General features: G+C 47.8%; 1 protein-coding gene across 3 annotated transcripts in view; it reads left to right on the top strand.

Annotated features, from left to right (window-relative positions):
• The first annotated feature begins 682 nt into the window (after positions 1 to 682).
• The window catches only part of PDPR (pyruvate dehydrogenase phosphatase regulatory subunit), a 54,767-nt gene continuing 40,236 nt past the window's right edge, over positions 683 to 15,213 (top strand). Inside the window, exons 1-2 of one of the 3 annotated variants that reach the window (XM_032283868.1) lie at positions 683 to 1,399; positions 9,767 to 10,028. In XM_032283868.1, coding sequence (XP_032139759.1) covers positions 9,805 to 10,028 — 224 coding nt within the window. In that variant the 5' untranslated portion in view covers positions 683 to 1,399; positions 9,767 to 9,804. The remainder of the gene's footprint in view (positions 1,400 to 9,766; positions 10,029 to 15,213) is intronic. The other 2 variants (XM_032283866.1, XM_032283870.1) reach the window with 2 other exon arrangements.

Below are 15,213 nucleotides of genomic sequence, written 5' to 3'. Positions count from 1 at the left end.
TCCATCTCAAAAAGAAAAAAATTAATAAAACACAAGATTGGCTGTGCGGTGAGACAGTATTGAATCCAACAAACGGGACCTGGATAGTGGGGGTCCAAGATGCAATGGTGGCTGCACCATGAGACCCTTATCCATATAGTATTTAGTGGCTGTCGTGCCAGGCACTGTTCTGGGTGCTGAGAAGATAGCTGTACATAAGACTAAGGTTCTGTCGACAGAGACTGTGTAACACCAGTGGTAAAGGCAGTCAACAAACTTATATTTTTGAGATAGTGATGAGTTCTGGAAGGAAAGAAGGCTGATGTGGGCCGGGCACGGTGGCTCGCACCTGTAATCCCAGCACTTTGGGAAGCCGAGGCGGGCAGATCACCTGAGGTTGGGAGTTCGAGCCCAGCCTGACCAACATGGAGAATCCCCGTCGCTACTAAAAATACAAAAGTAGCCGAGCGTGGCGGCGCATGCCTGTAATCCCAGCTACTCGAGAAGCTGAGGCAGGAGGATCTCTTAACCTAGGAGGCAGAGATTGCAGTGAGCCGAGATCTCGCCACTGCACTCCAGCATGGGCAACAAGAGCAAAACTCCGTCTCAAAAAAGAAAAAGAAAAGGCTGATGTGATGGTGAGGAAGGGGTAGGTGGAATCTTCTCTGAGGTTTGAGTGAATGATTCCTCTTTCTCTGAGCTGAGCCAAGCTGAGAAGCTGTGAGGATTAAGATAGGGCTGGGAAGTCCGGTCCGCTAGTCTGGCCTCCGAGGTGGGGGGTGACCATCAGAATGGATTTCCGATCTGCTCCGCGAGAGCCTTGCCCAAGAAAGCCCTGAACCACTTCCCAGAGCAGCGCTCCCCAGGGAAATGGGAAGTCTTTTCCCCTCGGACTGGATGTGGCTTAGGACGCGGACCCACTGGGTGTGGGACAAGCCTTGGCACAGGCCTGGAGGGAAGAAAGAACCCCCGCGCCCCCCACACTCCACGGGGCTTGCGGCCATCTCAGACGTTCCGCTTCCACGTGCAGAAACCACGCAGGTCCGAGGCCCGGGTTCTAAAACAGCCCTCGGAGTTCAAGGCCTCCACAACCCGCCTCTGAGGAGGGCAAAGAGGCCCCGGGGGCGGTGCCTCGCGAGACCCAAACAAGCCCACGTGGCAAGAGCGGGGCTCCGATGTGACGTCACGGCGCGCTCGTGCGCGGCTGAGGTCACGCGCTGGCCGTACCCTTGCCCGCGGGCCGTAAAGCGCGGAAGGTCGCGGTCTCGGCTTCCCCGGAACTTTTTGCTCAATTCGCCCCGCCCCTTTCCCAACCTTGATCTCCGCTTTCCGGCCCGAGGCGACTCCCGGCAACCGTTGTGGCTGGCGCCTAGCTCCCGCCGGGCTGTTGCTAAGCGCGGAGCCCGTGGGGGCCAGTGAGGTAAGGAGACAGCTGCGGGGCGACTCTGGTTTCCCCGTCTGCGCGTGCCTGAGCGCCCCGGGACCCCCAGGTTCCCCTCTTTCTCCTTTGGTTTTGCCCGGGGGTGGTCTCCGCTAGCCCCCGCTTCCAGTCGGTTCCCCCTGGCCTCTCACGAAGGCGCGTCCAGGCGCCAGGACTCGTTGCCCGGAAGGTTGTCTGTTCGTGCCTTGGCTCGTGTCCTCGGCTTACCCAGGGCCTGCGCACCGCTCCTCCAGGCACCTGCCATCTCAGCCCGGATGCCAGGGTGGCGGAGGTGACTGCGCCTCGGGCTCCCCCTTCACGGGGTTGCACACCCCTGCGGCGCAACTCCAGCTCGTTCAACCCGGTCCTACGTCCCTGCAGGTGGAACTGTTTTCCCGCGTTGAGACGTGCGGTCCGCTTGTGCTTCATAACTAGTAAGACTGCTGCAGAGTCGGGAGGAAGAAGTCACCTAGAAAAGTCTGGGCCAGGGCAGTGAGCTTCCTTGTTAATGTTTGACCTTTGGGGGCCGATGTGTGATACTAGGATTTGAATCAAGATTCTCCAAGCCCATTTCTCACGTGCATGTAAACATAATGTACGGGAATGAGGGGGGTGGGTGGAGGAGGAGCCAGCCCTACGGGTGTGCCTTTCCAGTGACAGGGACTTGTGTTAATTATTTCTTCTTTTTTTCTTCTTTCTTCTTCCTCCTCTTCCTCCTCCTCTTTTTCTTTTATTTTTTTGAGACAGAGTCTTGCTCTGTCGCCTCGCGCCAGGTTGGAGTGCAATGGCGCCATCTCGTCTCACTGCAACCTCTGCCTCCCGAATTCAAGCAATTCTCCTGCTGCAGCCTCCCGAGTGGCTGGGACTACAGGCGCGCACCACCACACCCAGCGAATTTTTGTATTTAGTAGAGACGAGGTTTCACTATAGTGGCCAGGATGGTCTTGATCTCTTGGCCTCGTGATCTGCCCTCCTTGGCCTCCCAAAGTGGTGGGATTACAGGCATGAGCCATCGCACCCGGCCACTTGTGTTAATTTCTTAAACTCGCGTGATCATCTGGTTCACTTGTTGAAAAATACAGCTCCCTGGAGTGGCAGGATTAGAATCCGCAGAGATGGACCCTGGGAATTCGTCGTGGTTTTTTTTGTTTGTTTGTTTGTTTTTGAGACGGATTCTCGCTCTGTTGCCCATGCTGGAGTGTAGAGTCTCACTCTGTCTCCAGGCTGGAGTGCAGTGGCATGATCTCAGCTCACTACAACCTCCGCCTCCCAGGTTCAAGAATTCTTCTGCCTCCGCCTCCCGAGAAGCTGGGACTACAGATACCCGCCCCCACGCCCGGCTAATTTTTCTATTTTTTTTTTTTTTTTTTTTTTTTTTTTTGAGACAGAGTTTCACTCATGTTACCAAGGCTGGAGTGCAATGGCGCGATCTCGGCTCACCGCAACCTCCGCCTCCTGGGTTCAGGCAATTCTCCTGCCTCAGCCTCCTGAGTAGTTGGGATTACAGGCACGCACCACCATGCCCAGCTAATTTTTTGTATTTTTAGTAGAGACGGGGTTTCACCATGTTGACCAGGATGGTCTCGATCTTTTGACCTCGTGATCCACCCGCCTCTGCCTCCCAAAGTGCTGGGATTACAGGCTTGAGCCACCGCGCCCGGCCAATTTTTCTATTTTTAATAGAGACAGGGTTTCACCATATTGGCCCGGCTGGTCTCTAACTCCTGACCTTGTGATCGGGCCACCTTAGTCTCCCAAAGTGCTGGGACTACAGGTGTAAGCCACTGCACCCTCTGGAGTCTGTCATTTTTAAACAAGTGTCCCAGGTGGTTCTTTTGCTGAGGCAAGTGTGGGAAACTTTGTGTGAGCCCACTCATGTTCATCCAGTCTTCCTTGTAACCGTCAGTCCACTGTGCACAATGCTGAAGCCATACAGAGGGGCAACTGGAAGTTAGAGCTAGCACCTTGATCTTGTTGGAATAAGCAGGTCTGAGTAGAGCCAGCCCTAGTCTTATGGTTGTTTAGCAGAATTTATTCTTCTTAGCAGAGAATATTATAACGTCATTTTCCAGAACTTTTAAAAAATATTTGTTTTAAAGCAGATGATGTGCTTTATTTCTGTCTTTGACATCTTCAGTTTCTTCTCTCCTATCTTTACCTCCTTTGCTGTCAAGCTTTGCTTTGGTTTTGCTGCCAGCCCTACTAGGCTTATGTTTGGCAACAAAGGCGCTAGACCCTGGTGCCTTAATTTCCTTCGTTTATCTTAAGCCCTACTTTTCCTCTGCCCTCATGCCGTCGTCACCACTTCACTCTTGTGAAGGTCATAATGAACACGATGTCAGAAATTCTTTTTTGGTGCCTAGCATCCTGGGATTTTTTTCTTTTCTTTTTTCTTTCTTTCCTTTTTTTTTTTTTTTTTTTTTTTTTTGAGATAGAGTCTGGCTCTGTTGCCTAGGCTGGAATGCAATGGTGTGACTCAGCTCACTGCAACCTCCACCTCCTGGGTTGAAGCAATTCTCCTGTCTCAGCCTCATGAGTAGCTGGGACTACCGGCACAAGCCACCAAGCCTGGCTGACGTTTGTGTTTTTAGTAGAGACTGGATTTCACCATATTGCCCAGGCTGGTCTTGAACTCCCGACCTCAGGTAATTCACCTGCCTTGGCCTTCCAAAGTGCTGGGATTACAGGTGTGAGCCATTGCACCTGGCCGTTTGTTTGTTTGTTTGTTTGTTTGTTTGTTTTTGAGACGGAGTTTCACTCATGTTACCCAGGCAGGAGTGCAATGGCGCGATCTCGGCTCACCACAACCTCTGCCTCCTGGGTTCAGGCAATTCTCCTGCCTCAGCCTCCTGAGTAGCTGTTTTTTTTTTTTGTTTTTTTTTTAAAGGCTGATTCTAACTCTTGTCACCCAAGCAGGAGTGCAGTAGCATAATCTCGGCTCACTGTAATCTCTGCCTCCCAGGCTCAAGTGATCCTCCTACCTCAGCCTCCTGAGTAGCTGAAACCACAGGTGCATGCCACCATACCCAGCTAAATCTTTGTATTTTTGGTAAAGATGGGGTTCATCATATGTCTCCAGGCTGCTCACAAACTTTTGAGCTCAGGCGATCCATCTGCCTCAGCCTCCCAAAGTGCTGGGATTATAGATGTGAGCCACCTTGTACCCTGGGCTTTTTAAAAAAATGTTTATTTTTGTTTGTTGAGACAGGGTCTCACCCTGTCACCCAAGCTGAAGTGTGGTGGTGCAATCATGTCTCACTGCAGCCTCTGCCTTCTGGACTCAAGTTGCCTTCCTGCCTCAGCCTTCTGAGTAGCTGGAACTACAGGCACGTACCACCACACCCAGCTGATTTTTTTCTTTTTTAATTTTTGTGCCTATAATCCTACAGAGAGGATATTGCCATGTTGCTGGCTACTGGGCTCAAGTGGTCCTCCCACCTTGGCTTCTAAAAGCACTAGGATCTAGGATTGCAGGCATGAGACACCAGCTGGCCCACCGTGGGATTTTAAAGTGTTGTTTTTTTTTTTTGTTGTTTGTTTGTTTTTTTTTAAGACAGACTCTTGCTCTGTTGCCTAGGGTTGAGTGCACTGGCGTGATCTCTGCTCACTGCAACCTCTGCCTCCCAGGCTCCAGTGATTCTCCCATCTCAGCCTCCTGAGTAGCTGAGATTACAGGCACATGCCACCATGCCCAGCTAGTATTTGTGTTTTTAGTAGAGAAAGGATTTTGCCATGTTGGCCAGGCTGGTCTTGAACTGCTGACCTCAAGTGATCCACCCATCTCGGCCTCCCAAAATACTGGGATTACAGATATGAGCCACCGCACTTGACCTAAAGTTTTTAAAAATTCCATCTTAAAACTCATCTGTTACTGTGTTTCTTCTGCCACCTTTGCAGTTCTCTTTTTCCTGTTAGGGGGATGTCCCTAATGCTTCAGTCCTCACAGCTGTCCTTTCCTTACCATCTGCTTTTATTTGGAAGGTAGCATGGAGTCATGATTAAATAACAGGCTGCTAGTGCCAGATTGGCAGAGTTCTGCTACCCAACAGTTTGGTAGGACCTTGGGTGAGCCACTTCCTCTTACCTGTGACTGTTTCTTCAAGTGTAGGATAGAAAGGGTAGTGTCTCCCGCACAGGGTTGTGAAGATTAAATTAGTCATGTACATAGGCAGTATGTGGTGCATTGTAACTCCTTTTTAAAATATTAGCTTTACAAATGGCTGGACATGGTGGCTCATGCCTGTAAGCACTTTGGGGAGGCCGAAGTGGGTGGATCACCTGAGGTGAGGAGTTCAAGACCAGCCAGGCCAGCATGGTGAAACCCTGTCTCAACTAAAAATACAAAAAAATTAGTTGGGCATGGTGGGCACATGCCTGTAATTCCAGCTACTTGGGAGCCTGAGGCAGGAGACTCGCTTGAACCGGGGAGGTAGAGGTTGCAGTGAGCCGAGATCATGCCACTGCACTCCAGTCTGGGCTGCAGAGCGAGAGACTGTCTCAAAAGAAATAAACAAAAATAAAAATAATTCTCTCAGGTATTTAGATATTCCCTCAAATCTGGGGGCCTACCTTTGAGATCTCTGAGTGATCGTTGATGTTTTTCCCCCATCTTCTTTGTTCTCTGTTCTCATTCATGAACAGAGAATATTTCCTAGGTTCCTGTGTGGAATGCTAGGAAAATTGAGCAATTTAAAAGGTTTCTACTCTTAGTTCCATTATAATAGGAAAATAATAGGTCAGGCGTGGTAGCTCATACCTGTAATTCCAGCACTTTGGGAGGCCAAGGTGGGCAGATCACTTGAGGTCAGGAGCTTAAGATCCACCTGGGCAAGGAAGTGAGTCCCTCATCTCTACGAATATTCATAATTTAAAAATTAGCTGGGCGTGGTGGTGCACACCTGTGGTCCCAGTTATTCTGGAGGCTGAGGTGGGAGGATCGTTTGAGCCTGGGTGGTTGAGACTGCAGTGTTCCATGATCATGGCACTGCACTCCAGCCTGGGTGACAGAGTGAGACCTCATCTTAAAAAGTAATAAACAGGCAGGGTGTGGTGGCTCATGCTTACAATCCCAGCCCTTTGGGAGGCCAAGGTGGGCAAATCATGAGGTCAGGAGATCGAGACCATCCTGGCCATGGTGAAACCATGTCTCTACTAAAATACAAAAAAATAATGCCAGATGAGGTGGCATGTGCCTGTAGTCCCAGCTACTCAGGAGGCTGAGGCAGCGGAATTGGTTCAACCCAGGAGATGGAGGTTGCAGTGAGCCAAGATCGTGCCACTGCACTCCAGTCTGGCGACAGAACAAGACTCCATCTCAAAAAATAAAATAAAGAATAACTACCACTCACTGAGTGCTTCTTAGGTGCCTGTACCATGTTCTTCCTGCATTATCTGATTTAGTCTTTGCGGCAACCATGTGAGGTAGGTGTTCCTAGCCCATGTTACAGGTGAGGACCTCAGGCTGGGTGCAGTGGCTCACACCTATAATTCCAGCACTTTGGGAGGCCGAAGTAGGTGGATAACAAGCTCAAGAATTCAAGACCAGCCTGGCAAACATGGTGAAACCCCGTCTCTACTTAAAACATACAAAAATTAGCCGATCATGGTGGCGTGCACCTGTAGTCCCAGCTACTCGGGAGGCTGAGGTAGGGGAATCACTTGAACCCGGGAGGTGGAGGTTGCAGTGAGCTGAGATCTCACACTGCACTCCAGCCTGGTGACAGAGCAAGACTCCATCTCAAAAAAAAAAGAACCTCAAACAATAGAGATTTAGTAACTTGCTGAAAGTCATACAGCTGGTGAGAGGTGGGGAATGTTTTCAGACCCAGTCCTCTCCACACACAAAGCCTGGATTCCCTGCTGTGTTGGCGTGTTGCTTCTCTGATTGGCAGACAGACCATTGTGCAGCGTGGTAAATTCTGTCCTGGGAGAAGTGCAGTTTGTTATAGGAAAGCATAGAAGAGTCGCCTAACCAAGTGTTGGGGTAGGAGAGTGAGTGTGTCAGATAAGATGTCAAAGAGGCTGCAACCTGAGGAGATTACCTGTATTTGGGGGAGGGGTGGCAGGAACCATGCCAGGAGGGAACAGCATGCACAGAACCCAGAGCTGAATAGAACATTCACGCCTTACCTGATACCTTTGAGGGATTACAGGTTGTTCAGTCTGGCTTGATCAGAGGAGAGGAGAAGTGAGACCACAGATAAGAACCAGATTGTGAAGGATGTTGCAATTGATAGTAAAAGAATTTTGCCTTTTTCCTGAGGGCATCAGACAGTCACTGAGGCCAGGCTTGGTGGCTCACGCCTGTAATCCCAGCACTTTGGGATGCTCGAGGTGAGTGGATCTCCTGAGGTCAGGAGTTTGAGACCAGCCTGATCAACGTGGTGAAACCCCATCTCTAAAAACACAAAAATTAGCTGGGTGTGGTGGCGCACACCTGTAATCCCAGCTACTCGAGGCTGAGGCAGGTTAATTGCTTGAACCTGGGAGCGGACATCGCAGTGAGCCAGGATTGTGCCATTGCACTCCAGTCTGGGCAACAGAGTGAGACTCCATCTCAAAAAAAAAAAAATTTTTTTTTTAAATGCAGAGGAAAAGAAACAAAAAGGGAGGGAAACATTGCAGGTCCATGAAAGAGAGACAGCAGTTGATGGAGCTAGGGGCAAGAGAATAGGAGGAAGTGGGATCCAGGGCACTTGGGGAGATTAACATTCTGTTTTATAAAGGAAGGAACAGATGATTGCAGATGCAAGTGGGTCTGTGGAAAGGGTTTCAGGGAATGAGATGAGACAGGCTTTCTGCTTAGAATGAGGGAAGAAAGAAGATGAGACTGAAGGCTGAGAGAGGAGCAGCTGGGTTTGGAAACAGTACAAGCAGAGGTCTGCCTGTGGCTTACCATGTGTTAGCCTAAGCCACCAAGGAGCAGGGCAGTTTTCAAGTATAACCAAGTGGTAACGGGTCAGAAGCCAGGAGGATGACAGCAAAGTCAATGGGACAGGGTTTGCCATTTGGCAGCGGCAGTTCCCCAGGAAAGCTGCATTGCCGTTGGGACAGAGGGTAGAGAGAATGTCAGCAAAGGGGTGGTGGTTTACCTTTGGGAAAGGTATTCTAGAGGGTGCAGTAGAGGGGCTTGAGCGGGAGGAAAGCAAAGAGAGCTTGGGTGAGGGAAATAAATTGGTCATGTGGAGATGAGATTATGGAAAGACTAGCCGGGTAGAGAAGGCTTTATCTTGAGACAGAGCTTAACAGGGACGAGGGATGAGAGGCATGGTAGCAACCACAAGTTGGCCAAGATTATTTGTCTCCAGTTGGACGGGATATCTGCCTGGACACAGTCTATGTTTGCATTGGTTGCAATCCTGAGAGTCCTCTGAGAGACCTTGGCCTTAGACAATTTGGATTGATTGGGGAGCATCTGTGGGTCCTGTGGCTGGCAGTGGAGGCGGTGAGATGACTAGCAGTGAGCTGCCCTGAGGCCCCCCGGTCTGCCACCTCTCATCTCAGAGTCCTCATCTTCCTGTACAAATGACTGCATGGACAGCCAGTAGGTCTTTCTTTATTCAGTTTCTTGAAACTTGAATAGTCATCTGTTTTGCTGTTAGAGTAAGTTTGTTAAAACCCTGCCTTGGCCAAGTGCAGAGGTTGACGCCTATAACCTCAACGCTTTGGGAGACCCAGGTGGGAGGGCCACTTGAGCCCAGGAGGTCAACTCTGTTTTTCTTGTAATTCTACCATCCACTCTCCACCATGGAGCCAGACTGACCTTTAAAAAAAAAAATCCCTCCCCCACTCCCACCAAAAAAAAAACGAAGAACATCCCCGATCATTTCATTCCCCTGTGTTAGTGATTCTCCTTTGTACTTAGAATAAAATTCCAGCTCCTGTTGATGGCAACCAAGGACTCTGTGTGATTGATTTCTGCCTGCCTCTCCAGTGTTGTCTTAGATTTTGTCCCTTGTGCCCCATGTTGTGTACATGCTGACCTCCTTTTTGTTCTTGGTCAGTCTTACCTCAAGGCCTTTGCACATGTGTAACTGGTTCCCTATCCTTCAGGTCTGTTTTTAAATGTCAGTTTCTTGGAGGCTGTTCCTGACCATTCCATTTTAAATATGCCCCTAGTTATTCTATCACATCAGTTTTATTTACTTGTGTGATTGACCCTCTCCTTGTTCACATATGCAAACTCTCAAATGTCAATTTCGTAAAGATAGGGACTTCCCCATTCTTGTTCACTGCTAGCAGAATGAAACTCAGTATGCCCTCATATATTTGTTGAATGAATGACTACTGTTCTTTGTCAAATCCTTTTCTCATTAGTCTCGAACACTGAGTTGAATGGCCTGAAATATGTTTGGTTTCTCTGTCTAGTTTGAATTCCTGAGATCTGCTAGTTGCTGAGAGAAGTGATGTTCTGCCGGTTGCTGTCAGTTGTTGGAAGACAAAGAACCAGCCCAGGATGGCAGAACTGGTCCTCTGCAAGAAGCAGCACGTCAGCTGCCGAGGCACGTTCCGTGGCCCTGCCCACCCAGGCACAGGTGGTCATCTGTGGGGGTGGAATCATGGGCACATCCGTGGCCTATCACCTCTCCAAAATGGGGTGGAAGGATATTGTCCTTTTGGAGCAGGGCAGGTAAGGATCAGACTGCATTTGGTCATGACTGGCCATGCTGCACTAATGATAAGATTCCCTCGTTCCCTCCCCTCCTTTCAGAGATACTGCCCTACCAGAAGCTAATCTAAATTTTCCTAAGTAGCATGAGAAGGATCAAGGTGGAATCTCCTGCACTTTTTTAAGATGACTAATAATGCTCATGTTCTCTGATTTTGAGAGAGGTGGCAAATTTCCTTTTTTTGTCCTTTTTTGTTTTGGTAGACAGGATCTCACTTTCTTACCCGGGCTGAGCTTGAACTCCTAGTCTCGAGCAGTCCTCCCAGTTTGACCTCTCAAAGTGCTGGGACTATAGGCGTGACCCACTGTACCCAGCAACATTTTAGACTTTGACAAAAATTTGCATTTGTAAATAATGTAGATTGTTATTTAAGCAAAGTAGACAACTGCTTGTGTTCACTTAATTGCTAGGTTCTTAATATTGTTCTCCTTCTCCAAAAGAAATATGCTCTGTAGGCTTTATTTCTGTGTGCTTGCCTTTTTTAGGTCAAATGTTTTCTGCTCTTTTGGCTTGTAAGCTAAATCCTTTTATATTTGTAATAGTTGCAGAGATTACAGAATAGATTCTTATAATCCATCATAAATTAATATCATACCACTACACAAGTAGTATTAGATTCATACAACAATATTGGCCGTGCGTGGTGGCTCGCACCTGTAATCCCAGCACTCTGGGAGGCCGAAGAGGGTGGATCACCTGAGGTCAGGAATTTGAGACCAGCCAGGCCAACATGGTGAAACCCCGTCTTTACTAAAAATATAAAACTTAGTTATGCATGGTGGCACATGCCTGTAGTCCCAGCTACTCAGGAGGCGGAGGTTGCAGTGATTGGAGATCGTGCCACTGCACTTCAGCCTGGGCAACAGAGTGAGATCCTTTCTCAAAAAAAAAAGAATATAGGCCTTTCACTGTGGTAATTCTCAACCTGTATTTAGTTAATGTTGTTTTCTTTTTCCTTTTTTTTTTTTTTATTTGAGATGGGATCTTGCTCTGTCACTCACGCTGGAGTGCAATCACGCTATAATAGCTGACTGCAGCCTTGACTTCATAGGTTCAAGCAATCCTCCTGCCATAGCCTCCCAAATAGCTGGGACTGATGGCATGCACCACCACATCTGACTAATTGGCTAATTTTTTTTTTGTATTTTTTTTTATTTTTCCATAGAGATGAGTTCTCCCTGTGTTGCCCAGGCTTTCTTTTTTTTTCTTTTTTGAGACAGAGTTTTGCTCTGTCATCCAGGCTGGAATGCAGTGGCATGATCTTGGTTCACTGCAACCTCCACCTCCTGGGTTCAAGCAATTCTCCTGCCTCAGTCTCCTGAGTAGCTGGGATTACAGGCGCGTGCTACCACACCCAGCTAATTTTTGTAGTTTTAGTAGAGATGGAGTTTCACCGTGTTGGTCAGGCTAGTCTCGAACTCCTGACCTCGTGATCCACCTGCATTAGCCTCCCAAAGTGCTGGGATTACAGGCATGAGCCTTGGCACCCGGCTACCCAGGCTGGTTTTTTTTTTTTTGTTTTTTTTTTTTGTTTTTTTTTTGTTTTTTTTTTTGAGACAGAGTTTCACTCATGTTACCCAGGCTGGAGTGCAATGGCGCGATCTCGGCTCACCGCAACCTCCGCCTCCTGGGTTCAGGCAATTCTCCTGCCTCAGCCTCCTGAGTAGCTGGGATTACAGGCACGCACCACCATGCCCAGCTAATTTTTTTGTATTTTTAGTAGAGACGGGGTTTCACCATGTTGACCAGGATGGTCTCGATCTCTTGACCTCGTGATCCACCCGCCTCGGCCTCCCAAAATGCTGGGATTACAGGCTTGAGCCACCGCGCCTGGCCTCAGGCTGTTTTTTTATGATCAGACTCAGGTCAGAGACTTTTATAAACACCACTGTTTTGAGATACAATTTGCATACCATGCCACTCATCCTTGTTAAGTGCCAAGTCTGTTCACAGAGTTGTGTCTCTATCATCACAACCAGCCCATACATTTTTGGCAGTAAGACCACAGAAATTAGGCTGGACTCTCTACAGTGCACCGCATAAGGAGGTGCATGGCTATACTGTCTTACTTCTGGTGGTGATAACCCTGATCATCCAGATATATTGGTGTCCTCTAAGAATCTCTAGCACAGAGTCCTTGTTTTCTTCCCTTGTGACAGGCCAGTGCCCTGTGAGGAGAGATGGATTCTGAGATTATGTCAATATCCTGTTCATATCAGACCTTCACCTACCGGGCTTAATATCCATTGACAACTGTTTCCTGAGTCAGCCACCACCATGATGGTTGACAAATGTTGATTTTCTGTCATCCTTCTGCATTTATTATAGTTGACACATTGCTGCCAGAAAGAGATTTCCTTCTCCCCCATTTATTTACTCAATTATATATCTGAATATATATACACATAGACATATCAGTTTAGATTCATGGATTTCTATTTTATGCAGTGGATACTTTTTTTTTTTTTTTTTTTTGAGACAGAATCTTTTTCTGTCACCCAAGCTGGAGTACAGTGATGTGATCTCAGGTCACTGCAACCTTTGCCTCCTGGGTCCCAGTGATTCTCCTGCCCCAGACTCCCAAGTGAAGTGACTGGGATTACAGGCCCGTGCCACCATGCCTGGCTAATTTTTATATTTTTAGTAGAGACAGGCTTTCACCATGTTGGCCAGGCAGGTCTCAAACTCCTGACTTCATCTGATCCTCGTGCCTCAGCCTACTAAAGTGCTGGGATTACAGGCGTGAACCACGATACCCAGCCTGCAGTGGATACTTTTTTTTTTTTTCCCCAACATATTGGTCAGGCTGGTCTTGAACTCCTGACCTCAGCCTCCCAAAATGCTAGGATTACAGGTGTAAGCCACCGCGCCCGGCTGCAGTGGATACTTTTAAGAGCAAAAGTGAGTTTTTGTGTTTGTTAATGTTTTTGAGATGGTCTCGTGCTTTCACTCAGGCTGGAGTGCAGTGGTTCGATCTCAGCTCACTATAACCTCTACCTCTTGGGCTCAAGTGATCCTCCCACCACAGCCTCGTGAGTAGCTGGGACCACAGGCACGTACTGCCATGCCTGGCTAATTTTTTGTATTTTTTGTAGATACGTGATTTCACCATGTTGACCAGGCAGGTCTCAAACTCCTGGGCCCAAGCAATCCACTCACCTCAGCCTCCCAGACTTTTGGGGTTACAGATACGGGCCACTGCACCTGGTCTTATAATGCTTCCTTGATGTCAAAATCTTTCTCCTAGGCCGGGCGCGGTGGCTCAAGCCTGTAATCCCAGCACTTTGGGAGTCTGAGGCAGATGGATCACCTGAAGTCAGGAGTTGGAGACTAGCCTGGCCAACATGGCAAAACCCTGTCTGTATTGGGCCCTAGCATTACTGTAGCTCTTTACATTATGTTGCTACCATAAATTAGAGAACTTTTTTTCCAATTTAAAGTTTATGTACTTTTGAATAGGCAATGTATATGATTCAAAATTGAAAATATGTAAAAGAGGCTGGGCATGGTGGCTCATGTGTATAATCCCAGCACTTTGGGAGGCCAAGGTGGGTGGATCACCTGAGGTCAGAATTTAAAACCAGCCTGGCCAACGTGGCAAAACCCTGTCTCTACTAAAAATACAAAAATTGGCCATGCGTGGTATCTCACACCTGCAATCCCAGCACTTTAGGAGGCCGAGGTGGGAGGATCACCTGAGGTCAGAAGTTTGAGACCAGTCCGACCAACATGGAGAAACCCCGTCTTTACTAAAAATACAGATTTAGCTGGGCATGGTGGCATATGCCTATAATCCCAGCTGCTTGGGAGGCTGAGACAGGAGAATCTCCTGAACTTGGAACCCAGGAGGCAGAGGTTGTGGTGAGCCAAGATTGCACCATTACACTCCACTGTAGGCAACAAGAGTGAAACTCCATCTCCAAAACAAAACAAAAAAAGGCCAGGCACCATAGCAGGTGCCTATAATCTCAGCTACTTAGGAGGCTGAGGCAGGAGAATCCCTTGAACCCAGGAGGTGGAAGTTGCAGTAAGCCAAGATCGTGCCATTGCACTCCAGTTGAGTGACAAGAGCAAAACTGTGCCCCCCCGCGCTCCCCACCAAAAATAAAAAGAAAATATGTAAAAGGGTGTACAAGAAAAAGATACCTTCTCAATCTGACTTTTTCTGTCAGACTGGATTGCAGTGGTGCAATTTTGGCTCACTGCAACCTCCACTTCCTAGGTTCAAGTGATTCTCCTGCCTCAGCTTTCCGAGTACCTGGAACCACAGGTGCGTGCCACCATGCCTGGCTAATTTTTGTATTTTTAGTAGAGATGGAGTTTCACTATATTGGCCAGGCTGGTCTTGAACTCCTGACCTCGTGATCTCCCTACCTCAGCCTCCCAAAGTGCTGAGATTATAGATGTGAGCCACCTTGCCCATTAATATTTTCTTTTTAAAATTATTTATCGACTTATTCATTTATCTTTTACAGATACGATCTTGCTCTGTGGACAAGCTGGAGTGCCTGGGTACAATCATAGCTCACTGTAACTTTGAACTCATGGGTTCAAGCACTCTTTGCACCTCAGTCTCCTGAGTAGCTAGGACTGCAGTCACATGCCACCACATATGGCTAATTTTTTATATTTTGTGGAGATGGGGTCTTGCTATGTTGCTCAGGTTGGTCATGAATTCCTGGTATTAAGCAGTCCTCCCACCTTGGCCTTCCACAGTGAATTACTGTGCTTGGTCTGAATGTTTTCTTAGTGAACTTCTTTAAATGGAGAGTTGGAATTTGTCTGAAAATAGATACAGTCTCTTACTTGTAAATTACTTGTTCACATATCCGCTCTGACATCTCGTTTGGGTCATTGTATTTTACAGGTTGTCTTGGCTTCTGTTTATTATCCTTCAAAATTAGTATTAAGACCAAAGGGTGAAGCAAGTCATAATTTTTTAGGGTTTTTAATGGTACTACCTACCATTAGGAATCTTTCAACCTAGACATAGGGGTGGTGATCAGTGGGGGTGTGGAAGTGCAGATGCTTTAATCGTGACTTCTGGCAGAATATCACCACCAGTACTAGAAGATTCAACCCTGCCTTTTATTTCCCCTAAGTAACACCATATGGTACCTTTTTTTTTTTTTTTTTTTTTTTTTT

This window comes from Sapajus apella, unplaced genomic scaffold, assembly GCF_009761245.1.
Source record: "Sapajus apella isolate SASKATOON/1434 unplaced genomic scaffold, GSC_monkey_1.0 scaffold15, whole genome shotgun sequence".
Taxonomy (NCBI): Eukaryota; Metazoa; Chordata; class Mammalia; order Primates; family Cebidae; genus Sapajus; species Sapajus apella.
The sequence above is the reverse complement of the archived record's forward strand: the minus strand, read 5'-3'. Positions and strand labels throughout refer to the sequence as shown.